The sequence below is a fragment of the Topomyia yanbarensis genome, chromosome 2 (assembly GCF_030247195.1).
Source record: "Topomyia yanbarensis strain Yona2022 chromosome 2, ASM3024719v1, whole genome shotgun sequence".
NCBI lineage: Eukaryota > Metazoa > Arthropoda > Insecta > Diptera > Culicidae > Topomyia > Topomyia yanbarensis.
This window is the reverse complement of record NC_080671.1, coordinates 346,096,255-346,115,734: the sequence shown is the minus strand read 5'-3', so window position 1 is coordinate 346,115,734 and position 19,480 is coordinate 346,096,255. Positions and strand designations below refer to the sequence as shown.

Below are 19,480 nucleotides of genomic sequence, written 5' to 3'. Positions count from 1 at the left end.
GTCGCATGCCGCTGTTAACACTGATGGTTTATTATCTCGCTCTTACATATGCTTGTTCCATTAGTTTGACACATATATTGCCTCAGGTACACACATGTCAAAATAATGGGATCTAATATGCTAGTGCGAGACCCTATGTTTCAGTCCGACAGTAGCGCTTTGCTCCAGTAGTTATAGTTATATCTCTTTTCATAATACCGATATACCAATAACGTCTCTAAAAATACCGATTTCTTATTTTTCATACCGATGCATATCTATTTTGTATATAATTAAACTTCTTAATATCAAATATGATTAATAAGCCGTTAGAGTGTATCTTTGTGAAAAGTGTCATAATGTTTCATCATTTGGTTAGAATTCTGTCTAGTTTCTGTCAAAATACTGGCTCAAGTTCAACAACCGCTTACGACTGAACCTAAAAATTTCTAAAATATATATTCAAAAATAATTGTCAATTAACACTGGTTTGCAAAAATAAAGTTCATATCGATAAATACCTATTTTTTGTTCAAAGTTATACCGATATTATACGAAATCATCTGACAACGCTAATCTTGCCTCTGGGGATTTTGTTTATTTGCTTTTGCTAAACTTATCATTTTGATCTGTTTTCCCCCTTGGATACCACTTGTATTTGTAGTTTTAAAGATCGACCAAAACAGCTTGTTTCCTAAGTCAAAAATGCAGTTAGCTCACTAAGGGCCCATTACTTCACCTCCACTTTCAACTTTTAAACCAAGTTTAACGAGCCAGGGACTTAAAAATTAAGCGAAGGTGACGAAATCGATCCTAAAACAATATAAAGAATTAGTATTTCAGTAACCTAACCCCCCTATTCAGCGAGCTGCGCACGCCTATGATCTGGTTTATAAGACTGCACCGTCCGACCAGAGTGAAACAACGTTCAAATGCTCTTTATACTAATCTCAATCGTTGTAAAATGAATTCTGATCCGATATGCAATCTCTAAGCTTACACTACTTGAATATAAAAAATGTCTCGCGACGACTACCCGAGTGGTCCGATAAGGGAACAGGAAATTCTATTTCTCGTGGTTGAATGGCGCTGTTGGAAATGCCATCGTGGATAAAAGAAAGGAATGCCGGATATGCTGGTCATGTGCTGAGGATCGAATGGGGGTGCTACAGCTGGGAACAGACTGAATGGAAGCTATATCGCCATGACATTGAAAGCACTCTAGCTGCCGTTAAATTGATCTGCGGTGTTTTATTGTTCGGCTTAGAAATAAAGTACATAGGGTAACTGTGCTCTAATTCATCTTAGCTTCTTTAGTCATCCCACCCATTTGAATACATTAGTTAGAGCAGTGCCTACTATCTCTATTAACCCTACAACGATGCACTGGGGTACAAATGTACCCCACGCCTTCTTTGGAGCCGTGTGAAGACGAGAATCCGGCATTTATTGACCTGAAACTCTAACCATAATTCAATTTAGGCTGTGAACCATTTGGCGATTTTCTTTAACTTTTAGTTAAAATTTGACAGTTCGAAAGTTATTTTCTCTTGAATGGAAAAATTTAACCGAGAGAGCGAACCATTTCAAAAGATGACATATGGATGGTTATTTAGAATTGACAGCTGCGATGACCACAAGATGGTAGAGGTGTAAACATTTTTAAAATTAATTTTTTTTTCTTATTACATTAAGTATGACAGTCATAGCCACGAAAAGTAAACATCCACATCACGAAATAACCCAAACAAATTTTAACACAACATGATATCGTTTCCATCTTTATTCATTAATTTTGTATTGAAAACCTCAATTAGGTACAGAAAATGTTTCCACCTTTTTTTTCTGCATCATGGGAAAAATTTTAACCATAGAGCTGTCATATTTAACTATCGCTCTGTCAATTTTAACCACGCTCCAGAGTAGGGTTATTTTGCATATAACTTTCGAAATGTCAGATTTTAACTAAAAGTTAAAAAATTTCACCAAATGGTTCACAGCCTTAGAGTTCCTAGTTAGAGTAGGAAAAGATTGTATAGCCAGTTTGCTTATAGCCTTCGTGGAAGCAGCTGTCAAAATTGGCGTGGGGTACATTTGTACCCCAGTGTACGGTTGCCGTTAGCGTTTCGTCAGGCTTCGTGCTGTCAGTGGAAATGTGACTTGTAACCAGGGTTGCCACTATTTTTCGAAGAAAATCTGGCAGTTCAACTAAAAATATCTGGCAAAATCTGTCACTTGACAGCGACCTCAAAGTCATCGAAATTTGGCATACATTTTGGTCTTCATAGAACGTGAATTTATCGAATAAGACCCAGATTTCCAAAATTTGTGTGATACTACTTCTATAGTTTAAAAAATCTGATAGAGTAAGAGATTTGACTTTTTGCTAGAAGCTTTAAAAAATCTGGCATAATGGTATCCCCGCTGGGTTGTAACAAAAAATTCAGAATATCTGGAAAAATCCGGGAAAATTAAAAAAATCTAGTAAAGTGTCTGGCTTAAGCGAATGTCTGTTCAGTTTGTAAAAATCTGGAAGATTCCAGATAAATCTGGAACATTGGCAAAGCTGCTTGTGACAATACCAGTTTAAATATCGGTTGTTTCGGTTTAGAGATTTTTCCAAAAGAAATTTCTCTAACCCGAAAAGGCGAATGATCCTAAAGTTAAAACCTCTATAAAAATTTTAAAAAAATAATTTAATTTAATTTTGAAGTAGAAAAAAATGTTCTCATTTTTGCAGATTTTATTGGTTTTATTTTTTATTGTTTTTCAAAAAAAATGGCTCGCAAGTATAATATACGCACAGTAACTGCTGTAACAGTAACGTTGCGTGTTACCAATGTATTACCAGTCAGAAATATTTTCGATTTCAACCCCCTTTCGTGGTATTTTCCAAAACCCGATTTTTAAATTTTCGCTCTTCCAAATAATTGCACTTTTTCAAAAATCGATATTTCCATTTTATATTGTTTCTAAACCATTCTTTCAACTGATAGAATCATTTCATTTTTTTTTTCGGTTGGAAATTCGCAAAGTTATAGTAATTTTTGTAAATGAAGTCAAAATCGCGTTTTTTTCATTTTTTTTGCTGAAACCAATTTATGTATCATTGATTCAGTAAATTCCGTACATTCACTTACACAGCTGTTTTCGCAAGCAAACAACGAAGGAAATGATGTATTATACATTTCTTTTGTTTGCCTTTTTACCTGCGAAAATTGCAATCAATTGCGTGGGGTACGTTTGTACCCCAAGGCACGTTCTAGGGTTAAACGCACTAGGTCAAATGGTAAGATGAATAAGGATGCGTTGTACTCAACTTTTCGTTTCGGTCAAAGAAGAATAGAGGCGTCTACCCTAGATTCCGTGGGATAACTCAATTTTAATAGACATCCTTATGTGGACTGATTGTTCCAAAATTCAAATGAATTTTTAAAAAGTTTTGATCTCGAATATTATAGGATTAGGGCGATGAAAAATGGCAAGAGATACTTAGAGGAAAAATATCGGATGGACCTTTATTTGCTGAGTACATATCACAGCAGCAAAGAGAAGGTTTTTCTTCTGTTACCAGATGAACTCGACGGGACACCGTTCGTCCGGTATTTCCATTCAAGGTATATTTTGACAGTTTCAGGCCCTAAACATATGGTACTCGAGATATACATATTAGACCGGCAACAATTTTGACTTTTTTTCGGAGCACTGTTAAATCAAAAGGCCTCACATACCACTTGTCACATATGAGCTTTTTCCGAAAACTAATTCACTCACAAGAGTTTTCAAGTTTGTATGTGAAAATATATGAAAAATGGATATATGAAATTGAAACAATAAATTCAGTACAAAATGCCGGAATCATCTTGTGCTTCCCAAAATCTGCAGATATATAGCTTAGGGTGTAAGGATCAACATTGCCAAAGACTGCAAATTGATCCGGTTGTGCGGTAGAACATATCCTCATATAAAGGTATGTGTTGCCTCTTTTTACATGCTTAGAATAGGAAATTTAAAAAAAAATCGGTTGGTCTTCAAAGTTTAATAACTTTGTCGGGGAACTTCCAATCAATATGCAATCTTCAACAAAGCTGTTCGTTATAAAATAAGCTACACGACCATAACTTTTGAGGTATGCAGAGTTACTGTGAATTTTTTATTGGATTTTAAGTTTTTCTTTTCGAGTTTTCATATATATTACTATAGAAACTTGAAACCTCTTGTCGGCGAACTAGAGCTATCGGACAAAGCTCATATTTTGCATGTGATTTGGTCATCCAATTACCATTTGAATTAGCAATGTTCCGAAAAAAATTCAAAATTGTTGCCGGTCTAATACATATTTAACGTATATCATATTTTTGAAATATTATCAACTAATTCAAATTTTTATTATAACTCAATTTCAGGTCGCAAGATACCGGACATCGAGCAAATTTTGCGTACCGTGCGAACTGCCTGGAACACTCCCAGGTCTCAACGGTCGCTACTACAAAGGTAATTCCACTGTAACTGTTCGATCCGGCCAGCCTTCAATCTGGATTGTGTTTACTAGGTTAATTTGTATAATTCTCTACAAAATAAAATTACGCCCACCAACCCACAGCGACAATCGTAACTTTTCGTTTCTTCTGGCATGGTTTCATTTCCGAAGAAACCACAAACAAAGGAGAATAAAGGAAACTTTTAATAACCATAATAACTTCCGCTTGCTCAGGCTCCATCTGTTCTGTCACGCGAATGTATGTACCTTACAAATTTCGTATGGGTGTGTTTCTGTAGGTAAACTTTCCACTAAACGAATCAGCAGAAAATAATACTAATAAGAAACATCAAGTTTTTCCTTTATCTTGGCGTGAACGAGTTTTACCACAGAAACCAGACTATGCAGACTATGTTCGAAAACATGTATGTTGAAAAAATACTTGCTTTAATTTTTTTATCGAAAATCAATTACGTCGCCGTATTAGCGCATCCCGAATTAAAGCGTGGCTCATTTATAAAAGACTTTCTTCGCAGTTGTGAAACTGGTTGACCTCAGTAGCGCACCTGGCGGTAAGTAACGTTATTGTCTAATAACTCAAACGCTCTGAGACGTTTGCTTTCTGTGGTATTGTTTTAACGAATGGCGACTGATGGCTGCTGGTCGGCATAACATATTGTTTGTAGTTGTAAGAACAATCTAGAAATAGGAATTGATTGAAAAACTAACGTAAACTAACGTGATTGTAAACGTAACGTAGGAGATTTCAACTCTATTCTTATTACTACCCTGCCCATTTGGATCCTATGATACTTGTGGAGTGCACATTGATTATTTACGGCCTCTAGCAAAAGCAAGTATCGTACTAACTTTTTTCCCTTTTCTTCCGTGATCTGCTCTGTCGACGACGGTATTGATCTATAAACACGTTGGGTGTATCAGGAGCTTAACACTGCCAATCATAAAAAAAACTGATTCTTAAAAATTCAATTTTTCGTGTACAAAAACAGATTGTTTTTATATATTCTAATGATCCCAACACACTATTAAAATTTGTATAAATGGTGTCAAAACGAAAAAAAGGAAAATTTCTTAAAATTCTCGAATGTCCGCTACAATTATCCGAACTCGATTGAACTTCTTTTGAAAAAACTCGCTAGAAAAGTTAGAAAACAGCCGTAAAAAATTAAACCGATCTTTGGAATTATCTTCAATCAGCGTGGGGCAGTCTCAAACCTTGAACATTGTAGAATCTTTCCGATTACGTACAGCAAAAAAACAAATCGAAACTGAAAAATAATGTTTGCGGTTATATATGTTGTCAACTTTCATGTAAAGGGCGAACACGAAATTATTGCGACACATTCAACAGGGCATAACTTTTTTACCATTGGGTAAAAATCAACCAAATTTTGCACACTTTCTCATTGATGTGTATTGTTTACATGCTGTCAAACTCGAAGTCGTGTTTTTCGATTCAACGAAAATGGAGGTGAACCAACGCGAGTCGAGATAACAAATTCTTTCCAAACACCTGGAATTTCCTGACCTGTCGCACCGGCAGTTGGGAAAAATGTTGAACATTCACCATTCAACCGTCTCCAGAGTGTTGAAGCGGTTCCAGGAGCGGTTGACGTTGGACCACGGCAAAGGAGCTGGAAGAAAACCGGGACCGGAGAACAAAAAGACGGAAGGAAAGGTGAAGCGGGTGATTAAAGCAAATCCCAACGTCTCAAGTCATGATTTGGCTAAAAAGATCGGCATGTCGCAGAGCTACGTCCAGAATGCAAAGAAGAGAGCTGAACTACATACATACAAGGTACAGAACTTCCCAAATCGCGATGAACGGCAACAATCGACGGCTAAAACTAGGGCACGGAAGCTCTACGAGAAGATGCTGACAAAGTATGGCTGCTGTGTGATGGACGACGAAACGTATATAAAAGCCGATTTTAAGCAAATTCCGTTGTTGGAGTTTTTCACCGGCAAGAGCAAGTTCTATGTGGACGACAAATTTAAGAAGAAGAAAATGTCGAAGTTCGCCTCCAAATATCTTATTTGGCAGGCCATGTGCTCTTGCTGACTGAGGAGTGAGCCTTTCGGGACAAAGGGCACAGTAAATGGCGAGATCTACAAATCTGAGTGCCTCGAGAAGTGCATTTTGCCGTTCTTGCAGCAGCACGACGAAGCTCCGCTATTTTGGCCAGATTTGGCATCATACCACTATTCTAAAATTGTCCTGGAGTGGTATGAGGCCAATTCTGTCCATTTTGTTCCAAAGGACATGAATCCGCCAAACTGTCAGGAACTGCGCCCGGTGGAGCAGTACTGGGCAATGATGAAGCGGGAACTTCGGAAGAGCAAGAAGACAGTCAAAGACGAGAAGGACATGTTAAGAAAATGGAAAAAAAACTGAGAAACTGGTACCGGATGACACTTCAAGCGAATATGCGTTCAATTTTACACTCAAGGCTCCATCGATTAACTTTTCTTTTGATTTTTGAAGTAAATGTATGTATAAAACTACCCAAAAATTTTGGTTTGATTTTAAACATTATAAGAAAATTGGCATGACATTTTCGGTGTCGCAATAATTTGGTGTTCGCCCTTTATATAACTAATAGGGTGAGGCACAGTGGGACATGAAAAAAACGTAAATTTGGCTGCAGCAAGAAAAAAAAATATTGACCTCAAGGTCACAAAACAAATGTGCAAAATTTCAGATCGATTTGTTGTGATCCGGCGTTTAGATTTTATTTGGAAATTTTTTGCATTTTGTTTTTTAGAGACCGCAAATAGTTTTCGCTGAAGAATACAGCCAATAATGTGTATGCATTAGGCTGTCAAAAAATCGATGTTTGGAAAGTCATGGTGCTCAACCCTACACCCAAAATCCGACGGGTATGTTTCTATTACTTTTGGGTAAGATTCTATTGTCGGTAACAGACTATACAATGGCGCATTGCGGTATTAATCTCATATTCCCGAAAAGGTGGTAAACGGTGGAATGACGAATTTCGGTTGCTGTTCATGTATGCGCATCACACAATCAAACACTTTTTCAGTATGTGTCAACCTCGGCTCTGTTCGGATGTAGGATAATTCGGTCGATTGCTATGATAGTATTAGTACCGAGTCAAACCAACTGGAATCCTGGCGGATCTTTGACCAAATTCAGGTTGGAATCTGCCCCAATATTGGAAGAAAACCAGCCAGAATTACGAATTTTTTACTGGGTAGGTTGGATAGTGGAATAAAAAGTTTAGGCGGTTTCCGGATCCGACATAGCTGCCAGATCCGGACCAGTCCCCAAATCCGGACCTCCCGGATCCAGACCAGTGCCCAGATCCGAACCAGTTCCCGGATCTGGACCAGTACCCGGATCCGGACCAGTACCCGGATCTAGCCCATCCCCTTTTCCCCTTACCAAGTCCGGACCTGAACCAGACCCAGACTTGGTGCTTAGATCCAGACAAATGTCTGGATCCAGACCCTCGGTTCGGATACGTGGATCCAAACCATAGGTCTTGCTTCCCGTACATGCCCCGTCAAAAAGGGCAAGTTGCTGGCTAACGGAGGGCTATTTGCCAACTCGGATGCGCTAATTGCCCTTCAATTTGCCAGCAAGTTGTATTCGATGTATTCGAGCCTAGGGGCAAACAAGGAAAACGTTTTACGTATCAATGTATCGGCTGGTATAAACAAAGTTTTATAATGATCTGTAGTATCAGATTTATTTATTTATTTATTTCAAGTCGTCAATCAGATGTAGACCGGTTTCTTACAATAATTATTAAACTAACTTAACACTAGTTGAAATTTTGGTTTACTTTAAACTGCTGCTTAAGTTTTGTTTTCGACATAGTGAAGTCAATGCTTTCGCAATGTTTGTTGTAAATATTCATCATTTGGTTTAAAGGGCCAAACTTGGCATAATTAGTGCGATGGCGAATTGTACAAAAGATGCTGCGGTTACGTAGTTGTCGAGAAGGAGCATAAAAATTTAGTTTCGATAAAAGTTCGATTGAATCAATACGATGTGATACAATGTCGTTTACAAATGATACCATAGAAAATTCACGACGATCTTTCAAGGTTTGAATGTCAATTAGCATGCACCGTGCTTCATAAGATGGCAAATGTAGTCCAGTCCAACCTAGTTTACGAAGAGCGAACATCAAAAACTGCTTTTGTACTGATTCTATCCGGTTTGCATGCGTTGCTGAAAAAGGCGACCAAACTATACTACAATATTCTAGTGTTGAACGCACATAGGCTACATATAATGTCTTTATTGTGTAGGGATCTTGGAAATTATAGCTGAAGCGTTTAATAAAACCTAGTGTGCTGTTTGCTTTGTTAATTATTGTGTTATAATGATCTATGAATGTTATTTTGGAATCTATAATAACTCCTAGATCTCTTATTCTGTCACACTTTTCTACTTGTTGATTTCCCAATAAGATTCTATTGTTCTGTATATTATTCTTTCTACTCAATGTTATGGAATTACATTTTTTTACATTCAATTTCAGCAGGCTTTTATTACACCATGTATAAAATATATTTACTTCGTTTTGAAATGTCTGAAAGTCTTCACCATTTCTTATTTCTAGAAATAGTTTCATATCATCAGCATATATAAGAACTTTTACATTTTTTAGAATGAAGGAAATGTCGTTAACAAATAAAATAAAGAATAGCGGGCCCAAATGAGACCCTTGAGGGACTCCTGATGTAACTTGAATTGGGATTGATTTTATCCCTTTAAATCTAACAGCTTGTTCACGATTTGTAAGATATGATTGTACCCATGTAAGAAGTCCTGGCTCAAACCCCATTTTTTCTAATTTAAAAAGTAGCATGGGTATGTCGATGCGATCAAATGCTTTGCTAAAATCTGTATAAAGAGCTTCAACGTGGTTTCCGTTATCCATTGCTGTTAATGTGTAGTTAATGAATTCGAGTAGATTTGTACTTGTAGAACGCCCTTTGAAAAAACCATGTTGCACATGGGTAATTCTGTTCTTGATTTGGTGGAATAAATTTTCATTAACAATCGCCTCGAAAATCTTGGGAATGCACGAGATGATAGCTATTCCACGATAGTTACGCACATCGGATTTTTTACCATTTTTAAAAATTGGAACTAGGAAAGAGCTTTTCCATGTTTTAGGAAAACAACCTGATTCTAGAGACATGTTAAAAAGCCAAAATAAAGGAGCGGTTAGTTCTATTGACAAAGTTTTTAAAAACACCGGTGGAACGCCATCAGGTCCAGGGCTTTTAGAGCTATCCAAGTTTTTTAAGGCATCCATGATTGTATGTACTTTTATCTGTTTAATGTTAATATCTCTTGAAAGTTCTGGGAGGAATGAATAGTATTCACGCTCTCGATCCTTCTCTGAAAATGTAGTGTAAACTTCCTGGAAGAATGTTGCAAAAAGATTGCAGATTTCCTCTGAGTTATCGCCTACCTTTCCATCAAGATGCATTTCTGTTGGGAAATAATCCGATTTTATTTTAGTTTTTACGTAATTAAAGAAGTTTTTTGGGCAAGTTTTTATATTGCGTTCTGTTCTTGCGTAATACGTAACAAGCTTTCCCAATTTGCTCCGAGGACCGAGTACTTTTAGTTTTGCAGGTAGTGTAACAATACTTTATAAACTCGTTCGCTTTACCAAGCAACTTGTATGAAATCTTCAGTAGAAAATCATATAAGCTTGAAATAAGCCACCACCATCCACACAACACAACACAACAAGCTGTGCAAATTAAATTAATCTCACCCGCACTGAGGCTTGTAAGACGAAAACAAACCAAAGATCACACGCCAGTGAATACACGCCAGTGAAACCACGCCAGTGAATACACCACAGCGACTCTGGGGCGCGCGCGGTGGTGACTATCTGAGCGCGCCACAGAGAATTTAAAGAGCAAGAGAGCACGGTTATCTCGCACCCAACTACCTCAACACCAGCGCACACTTGAAATTGGTCTATACAGCTCCGAAAGAAAGAGCGTTCTGCTTTTTTCTGTGGTGTGTGATCATTGTATCCTCTGTGTAGGCATCACACTTACGCGCCAGTGCATCACTAGGGTGAAATGCCATCACTGTCCACATCCTGTGTCACAAGCTATATTCGCAATGCCTTAGAATTGTTGAGTGTCCAAAACTTCTCACCTTACATTTATCGACGTTGATCTGCTTGTCATTCTGAAAGTACAAGTGTTCATATTAGTTATATCATCTTGGAGCACAGCAGAGTAGCGTCCTGAGGTAATTGAACGAAATATTTTCAGATCATCAGCGTCGAGTTGATTTGAACTGTCTTAGTTGAACGTGTGTACTAAGTACTAAGAAATTTTACCGAAGACACCATATGTCTAAAACTAACCGTTTGGGCGCAAACAGTTTTGTCTACCTAAATACGGCTTTGGGACCATAGTGCAATGCGTGCAATATGCAATATTACTCCATTAGCAATCCAATGCGCGCATTGGGTGGCTGGCTAAACTCGAGTTTCGTTTTTAACATGTCTCATCAGTGAACAGAACCTTTTTTTTATTTCGTTTATTTGACACGGCTCATAGCGGTAGCTTAACGGAGCCGTGGATCTTTTATGTGTTTACAATAGGTAAAAAATAAAAATAAAACAAATATTATTGATTGTCCGTTGGATCTCATGCGCGCAACTTTTTATTGCGAGCGGAGACCTTCTTTCGCGGCTCGCCTACTGCGTCATGGGGACCATTTAATTCTCTCCTGTCCTCCACATCAAGGTCATCATCGTTAAAAGTGCCTTGGTGCTCGCGTCCAGATGTTCTTTCCTGCTTCTTGCACTTACGGGTGACCAATGTAAATCCGTCGTCATTGCTATTATCTTCATCACCGATGTTGTTTACAGTGGTTTCTGGGGTGCTGGATGCTGCTTTGGGAGTTGTCAATATGGACTGATCAGCTGCCACAAATTTGGCAACCGTTTGTGGTTCAGGTATTGGTATTGAAAACTCTTTTTTGGGTTGGTTTACCGTGGATTCGTTGGCAATCGGTAGAGATGCATTCTCCTCTGTATCTTCCGCGCAAGGTTGTCTGTGGTGTGCTGTTTGATTACAATACTTGCACGTGGGAGTTTGCCCCTCATGGGTGCATAACGTAGTTTGATTAATAGTAGCTTCGTGGGTTTTGAGTTTTATAGTCAAGTGGGAGGGGATAGGTTTTTCGATCCGCATCCTCACCACAAGAACACCGTTAGGTGTACCCGGGAAGAAATTTCTCCACGTATCACGTGTAACTGATTCTACTTCGCCGTATTGCGACATGTATTTTGCGATTAGATCAGGAGGGGTACGTGGTGATAGGTCATGTAACTTTACATCTACATAGTCTTTTTCTATATACACGGGAATCTTAATTCCAACTTTATCACTTTGAGCCACGTGCTTTAAGTTGTTCTGCAAAACGAAACGTTCGGCTTGTGCTAACGTGTTGAATGATACGAGTACGACATTACGAAGATGATGATACTGTAGATACATAACCTCCTTGAGCTTAAGCTGCATCTTCACCTTCAGCAGGTATTCCACTCCACGAAAACTCAATATTATTGAACAGAATTTAAAGTCAACGACCGCTGCGTTGGGTCGGAGCAGAGATTTTTCGTCAACTTTACTCATGATGGCAATAATAAATTAAATGTTTCCTTTGTTCTCGAGACAATGCACACTAGATCGAGAGGTTACTAGTTTTTGTTCACTTGGTTCGATTGTACGTCTGACTTGGGCAGAAGTAGAAAGTAGACTGTGTGAACAGAACCTTGTGAGACATCGTAAGTTGGGAGTAGTATAGAATGTTCACAAGTAGTGTTTTTAATTTTGGTCTGGTGCAGTAGTAGAGACGAATGCGAAGCTTATGCAATTAGATTTTGTGCCCCTTACGCATAACGTGGTTTTAAATTATTTTTTTCTTGTCGAAGGAATATTGCATATTGCACGTTTATATATTTGTCGTTTCATACATTGATTTGGCGCAAATACTTTATTTGTAAGTTGCAAATAAAAAAATTCTTAAGCGAACTTTTCTTAAGTTTTTCAGAATAAAAACAACACAACTTTGATCTTTTCAATGGGAGTGGAAAACGGTTCTGGATATAGAAATAACTTTTAACTTTCCAAATAAAAGTGATACGAACTTGATCGCTACGCAAAAATGTGCGTCTATGCAAGTTCTAAAAGTCACTAGAACAAAGTATTTGCGAGAAACTAACACATAAAAAGGTACTAAAAGAAAACCGATAGTTCAATAGCCACCCAAAATCGATAAAAAATCATAACACATTAACCATTACAGATAGCTAGTTCTTTCAGCAAGATTAATTTAATTATTTTATTGCGTAGGTAAATTGAACACCCCAATCGCAAGGACCTCTCTAATTTTACCAATACGAAAAAATGCCAACATAACACTAGGAAAGTTCTTGGACAAAAATGCCAGGGGGAGAAAATTATAAACTTACAGTTACAGGCATCGGGAGATCAACGGCATAGATTACAGACGCGGGTGGCCTTCATCAGGAAGAATCATGCACTGGGACGCTGGGTGGTCCTCCTCAAGACGGCAGAGGTTTCTCCAGATGATTTCGTAGTACGGCTCAGCTGTGGATCGGCACTAATTCGAGTTGCGCGTGTGATGTTCGTGCTGTAGGTCCTGTGTTTGTTGGCTCATTCGACAGAGTTGTTTTGTGTCGCCTTGGAGTCGCATTGAACCATCGTGAGTGTATGGTACAGGTGGAAGACGGCGCTTCTGAGAATGATAAGAAAAATAAGAAGGGGCAGTTAAATTTGTATATTGATGGTTTTTACGAAGGTGTATACGAGGGGCATATAGAGGAGATCGCAGCTTGCCAGCGTATCTCGAACCGGGACGTTGGTTGGTCTTCCTCGGGCCCGCAGGGTATCCATTAGCCGAGACTTGGCGGAACTGTACTCGGTGCACGCCCAGACAATGTGCTCGATGTCGTGATAGCCGTCGCCACAAGCGCAGATACCACTATCCACGAGCCCAATACGCCGGAGATGTGCATCCAGCGTGTAATGTTTTGCCATGAGTTGGGACATCACACAAATGAAGTCACGACACACATCCATCACCTTGAACCAAGGTTTCGTCGATACCTTGGAGACTATCGAATGTAACCACCTTCCTAGCTCCCCATTGCTCCACGAGTTTTAGCAACTTTCGAGGGTTCTCTGATGAGTAATACTGAAAAATTCGCTGAAGCAAATTGGTCTTTCATAAACGTCACGGGCCCCCATCTTAGCTAAGGAGTCCGCCTTCTCATTGCCCGGAATGGGACCCATACCAAGGTAATCTGGAAAAATTTGTCAGGTAAAGCACTCAGTAGCTCCCGTATTTTCCCCAAAAAATACGAGGAGTGCTTTCCATGTTTCATCGAGCGAATAGCGTCAATGGAACTGAAGCTATCCGAAACGATGAAGTGATGGTCTGCGGGTAGTGTGTCAATGACCCCAAGGGTATACTGAATAGCAGCTAGTTCTGCGGCATAAACTGAAGCAGGGTCACTGAGTTTGTAGGAGGCGATGAACTTTTGATTGAAAATACCGAAGCCAGTGGACCTTTCAAGGTTTGATCTGTCAGTATAAAACATCTCAGAGCAGTCGACTTCTTGGAATTTATTATAAAAAATGTTTGGAACCACTTGTGGAAGTATGTGGTCTGGAATTCCACAAATCTCGTCTTTCGAAGTCGAAGAAAACAGTAGATTCAGAAGTATTTATGAAATGCACACGGTTGGGATCGTAAGAAGGATTATTATTCTGCACCATGTAGTCAAAGTGAAACATGAAACGGGTCTGAAAATTGAGCTCAAACAGCCTTTCGAAATTTTCAATCACCACCGGGAAAAGCACTTATTTCTTGGGTTGTTTTATTTTTCTGTGTATGAGAAAGGCAACCCTCCTTTTACAGGCCGACAGGGTACCGGGATCAGGGTTACTATATTCACAAAATGTTCTGTTATGTTACAGATTTATTTAGCAATTGTTGGCGACAGACTTTTTTTCACAGATGACAAATATTTGACATTTTCGTGAAAATTTCACAGATTTCTGCAGATTTTTGAAAATGTTCCGATTTATTACATATTTTTTGGAAATTTTACTCAGATTTTCAGAGTTTTTATTCTATTTTATGCATCACAGCTGGTAAAAAGATTTTTGTGGTGAGACGCAAATGTCAATGTGGTATCCCTGAAATAAGTTAAATTTGCATATAGTATTCAAGTCTTGGAACATACCGCAAATCGGGATTCCTACCCAGGGTTGCAGATGGTTTCATAAAATTTCGGCATTACTTTGAATACAAAATCGGTATTTATCGGTATGAACCTTATTCTCGTGTTAAATTATAATTATTTTTGAATATGTGTATTAGACATTTTTGGTTCAGTAGTAATTATTTGTTGAACTTGAGCCAGTATTTTGACAAAAACTATACAGAATTCAAAGCAAATGTTGAAACATTATGGCACTTTTCAAAAAGATACACTCTAACAGCTTATAAACCATATTTCATAGTAAGAAACTCACTTAAATACAAAATCAGTATGTATCGGTATAAAAATAAAAATCGGTATTTTTAGAGACTTTATCGGTATATTGCAAGTCGCAATTTTAAAATTTTATAAATACCGATAAATTGTTATATCTGGTAACACTGTTTCTACCAGACGAATTCATCCGACTCATAATCACAGAGTTAAAAAGCGGATGTCTAAATCGAAAACATTCCAATTCAAATCAGCTAGAAAATGTCATTTTTAGAGGTATTGTAGTTGAGTGGTCCTTTCCTCAACCCCCTCCTTTCTGTATCGTCAATTTTATTCCTTTAAGAGCTGTACCTGGTGGTGTTCTGTCTGAATCTAGGTTTTTTTTTTTTTTACAATGGAGAAGACCTTTATGTCCTAGCCCAGTACACGTGCTAACGGTAGGGTCCAATCTACCACACGGGGTGCACTGGGAGCGTGTCGGACTCGAATGGTGACCAGCCATTAATACCGACTAAACTCCATTGGGCTCCGCCATCATTCCTCCCAGGAACTACCTCTCGGTATTACTTCTGGGGGGAGGAATCTAGGTATATACTATTAGATGTAGCAATATAAAAATATGCTATGGACACAGTACGTATTAAAGGAAAATATAATTCTGATATCATTTTGGCATGATCATCTGATACAAACATTTTACGTCTTACGATTTTGAATGCTAGGATATTCACGTGTTATGCATGCCACACGATTTTAAAATTGCAAAGAAAGCCGGCTAGCTGAATCCAACACGACCAGTTTTTTCAACTTCACACGTGATGGTTTATTCCCGTCAGTATGCTCGTTTCTTGGTCAACGAACTGTCGACTAATGTGCCTGCATGGCGTCAGGTGGTTTTTAATTACCATTAAAAACACCGCCTTAGACCATCGCGTAGACCTTAACCCGGGGATTTATCGCCTGATAATGCTAGCCTTACGTAGGTTTAAATGCCGCAACCTGAGCGAAAAGAACGGGTGTGATAGTCATTTTCACTTTTCCACGGCGGCGTATTGTTCATCGTGTACGTGGGAAACATCTTAACGAGCCGGGAGGAAATATGAATTATTCATAAAACGTGTCTGGACTGCCTTAGTGTACTCAAAGGTTCATGATCAAGGATCGAAAAGATTTTGATACATTTTGCGACCTTTTCACAATAAACCTTTTCGATGGAAAAAGTCACTTTTTCATCGATTTCAAGAGCAAGTATTTTTGTTTTGTTTCACCATTCCCATGCAGGGTAGACGCTCCCTTATTCATCTCATTAGTAGCATGTTTGCGGAAAAGTTTGATTATTCTGCTATATATTCAACAAATAATGAATGTTTTAGGTAAGCATAGCTTGTTACATAGACGCTCGACCTACAAAAAATAAACCTTCGACGTCACTGTCCTTACAATACACTCTGTGATTTGTGTAAGCAAAGGAAGGGGCCTGCTCTGACTTGAATCTTAGAATTAAATGGCACCGTATCAGTAACCACATTCCGCTGAACTATAATTTTCATTTACTAAAAAGTTTAAAATTGCAACTTGCAATGTAAAACTTTTTAGCATACGCCCTTTCATGGATATTACTAACAAGTGCTTGAAAACCGTCCTACACGGGTAGCGTTGCCAATGTTCCAGATTTATTTGGAACCTTCCAGATGTTTCTCAACAAAACAGATATCCGCACAAGCCAGATTTTTTGAACATTGCAAGATTTTCCCAGACATTTAGAATTCTAAAATTGAATCAATTCAATTCTCTGAACAATAAAATAATATGGTTGATTTTTGGCTTCAGCCGCCGAATGCCACTCGGCCTCGGATGGGTTTGTCCGGAACTAGAAAAAAGTGATATCAACCTCCTAATGGACACTAGAAAAACTCTGGAAAGAGAACTGCGCAGACTCCATTTTGGATCACTTGGATTCGGGTTTAGCTGTCAAAAAACGAATCCAATCGAACATTGCCTATCCTTATAACATTGGACGTGTTGCCATACAATGCCGGGGCATACGTTGCCAGAAATGCTGTTTTTTCTCCGCAGTTCTCTTTCTAGAGTTTTCCTAATGGACACTAGCCTCTTGAGATTTCATACACACCTTTGGAATCGCGATCTGATGTGTTCTTAAATTCCTTAAAAGCCATTCGAAATGGCTTTTAAAAGACTTTGAGATTGAGGTCCGATTTTTAGTTATACATTTCTGAGCATTCAGAGATGTAAATGGGTCGATCAACCGAATCAACACCAAACACTATAGACTCCGAAGAAAACATCAAAACCTGCTTCCCTTGCATGAGCAAAGCCTCCTTCCCCGCGACTTGGGAAGTACCGGAAACATGCGAAGAGTCCCCGACGGTTGCCGGCGCGGGGAATCCGGGGGTTCCCTGGGTAAGTTCCACCAACCCGTATCCACGATCGTATCCATCTGTCACTCTCCATCAGAACCCTATTGCATGAACACAGCTGAACAAACTGAAGTGAGGAGCAGCCTTTGGATACACAGGCAATCGAAAGAGAAGGTTACGTCCTAGCGATGCAGATTAACGGCCTGAATGGAAACCTAGGAGATTTACAAATCCACTTGGCAAACAGAACTCCCATTTGTCTCGCCATACAAGAGACACACATTAGAAGCACCACAGACCCGTCTCTATGGTTTGGGTACAAGTATACCTGGAACACATGTCAAGGAAACAACATCTTCCAGACGGTTGGTCTGGGGATAAGGGCGGACATCCCATCGAAAACTGTACCCCTCGATACTGACCTGATAGCCTCCACAAGCATCCCCCGAACTAGCGGAATCCCCCCGCGAAGAGCAATCCACTGGTGGAACGACGAGGTCGCAGGTATTCTGAAAACCCGAAGAAAAGTTCTCAGGCTTTTTCGAAGAACCCTACAAGAACATCAACTATGGGAGGAACGCGCAGCCAACTTGGCTGAAGGATTAGGAACCAAGGAAGAAAGGCGATTGAGGAAACTAAAGCAGCGAGCTGGGGAGAGTTCCTCGATGGCATTAATTCGACTTCCTCCACCAAGGAACTGTGGAGAAGGGTCAACGCACTTAGCGGTAAACGCCGACATACTGGATTTTCCCTTAATGACCCTGGAACGACTACGGTGGACCCTACTGAAGTAGCAAACCAGATTTTCAGGAGCTGTCATCCGACGAATATCTACCGGCATCCTTTAGGAGGTGTAAAGCCGGCATAGAAGCACACCCAACGAGCTTCGGACTCGACTGTAGTGCGCCGTACAATCAAGCTTTTTCTGAAATAGAACTCGCCACTGCACTAAGCGCGACACGCGGGAAATCGGCTGGACCCGATGAAATAGGCTACCCAATGATCAGACACCTCCCACCAAGGGCGAAAAAAGGCTTACTAGAATGCTTGAATATAGTCTGGGAAGGTGGAGACTTCCCAGAAGTTTGGCGCGAGGCACTGGTCATTTCTATTCCCAAATAAAGTAGCGGAAGAAAGCGCTACTGCTACGATGGAGACACTGGCAAATTAGCACCTTGTGACCTATCTGGAGGAGGGAAACTATCTCGACCTCCAGCAGTTTGCCTTCAGAAAAGAACTCAGGCTCTGGTATCCATCTTGGTCCGTTTGGAGAGGTAGTCGGTCAGGCACTCGCGGAAAACAAGCACGTCGATATCGCGATCCTCGTCTTCGCAAAGGCCTACAATACGGTCTGGCGACAGGGTGTACTGCGGCAATTGCATCAGTGGAGAATAAGAGGGAATATGGGCCGCTTCGTCCAGGAATTTCTCAGGAATAGAACCTTCCGAGTGTGCATCGGGGGAAACAAATCTGACACCTTCCGGGAAGCCAATGAGGTCCCGCAAGGATCTGTGTTTAGCAGTCACCCTTTTTCTCGTAAGCATGAATACTCTATTCGGTGCTTTACCGAAATGAATATTTATAGGTATTCATATACGCTGACGATATCATTTTGGTGACGATCGGAAAAACAAAAGTTAGAACCACGATAAAATTGTAAGCCGGTGGGCCGAAGCAACCGGTTTCAATATTGCGCTATTGCACACTGCTGCAACTCCCACCACGTTCCTTTCGACCGACCCGTGAAACTCGCCGGCGCAACGATACCATTTCGCAAGGAACCGAAAATTCTCGGAATTAAGCAAATAAAAAAGGATTGCGAAAGCAGGAAAAGACTAGTCCGCACCATATGCTCCCACCACACCAAGTACAACAAAAAGACGACTCTAAATGTGAGTCGAGCCTTAATACACTCAAAAATATTCAATGGCTTTGAACTCACCTGCAGAAACTGGGAAGGTCTGGTCCCCACACTGGCGCCAACCGCAAATACCAAAATCACCACAAAATCTTCACTGATGGATCAAAGTTGGAAGAAGAAGTTGGAATAGGGGTAAACAGTATCTGTGAAGGAT

The 19,480-nt window shown here is 39.6% G+C and overlaps 1 protein-coding gene across 15 annotated transcripts in view; it reads left to right on the top strand.

The window, feature by feature from the left end:
* The window catches only part of LOC131684155 (uncharacterized), a 527,188-nt gene that overhangs the window by 78,938 nt on the left and 428,770 nt on the right, over positions 1-19,480 (top strand). For all 15 annotated transcript variants that reach the window (XM_058966759.1, XM_058966757.1, XM_058966756.1 and 12 more), the window contains one exon: positions 4,386-4,473. In XM_058966759.1, the coding sequence (XP_058822742.1) occupies positions 4,386-4,473 (88 nt within the window). The remainder of the gene's footprint in view (positions 1-4,385; positions 4,474-19,480) is intronic.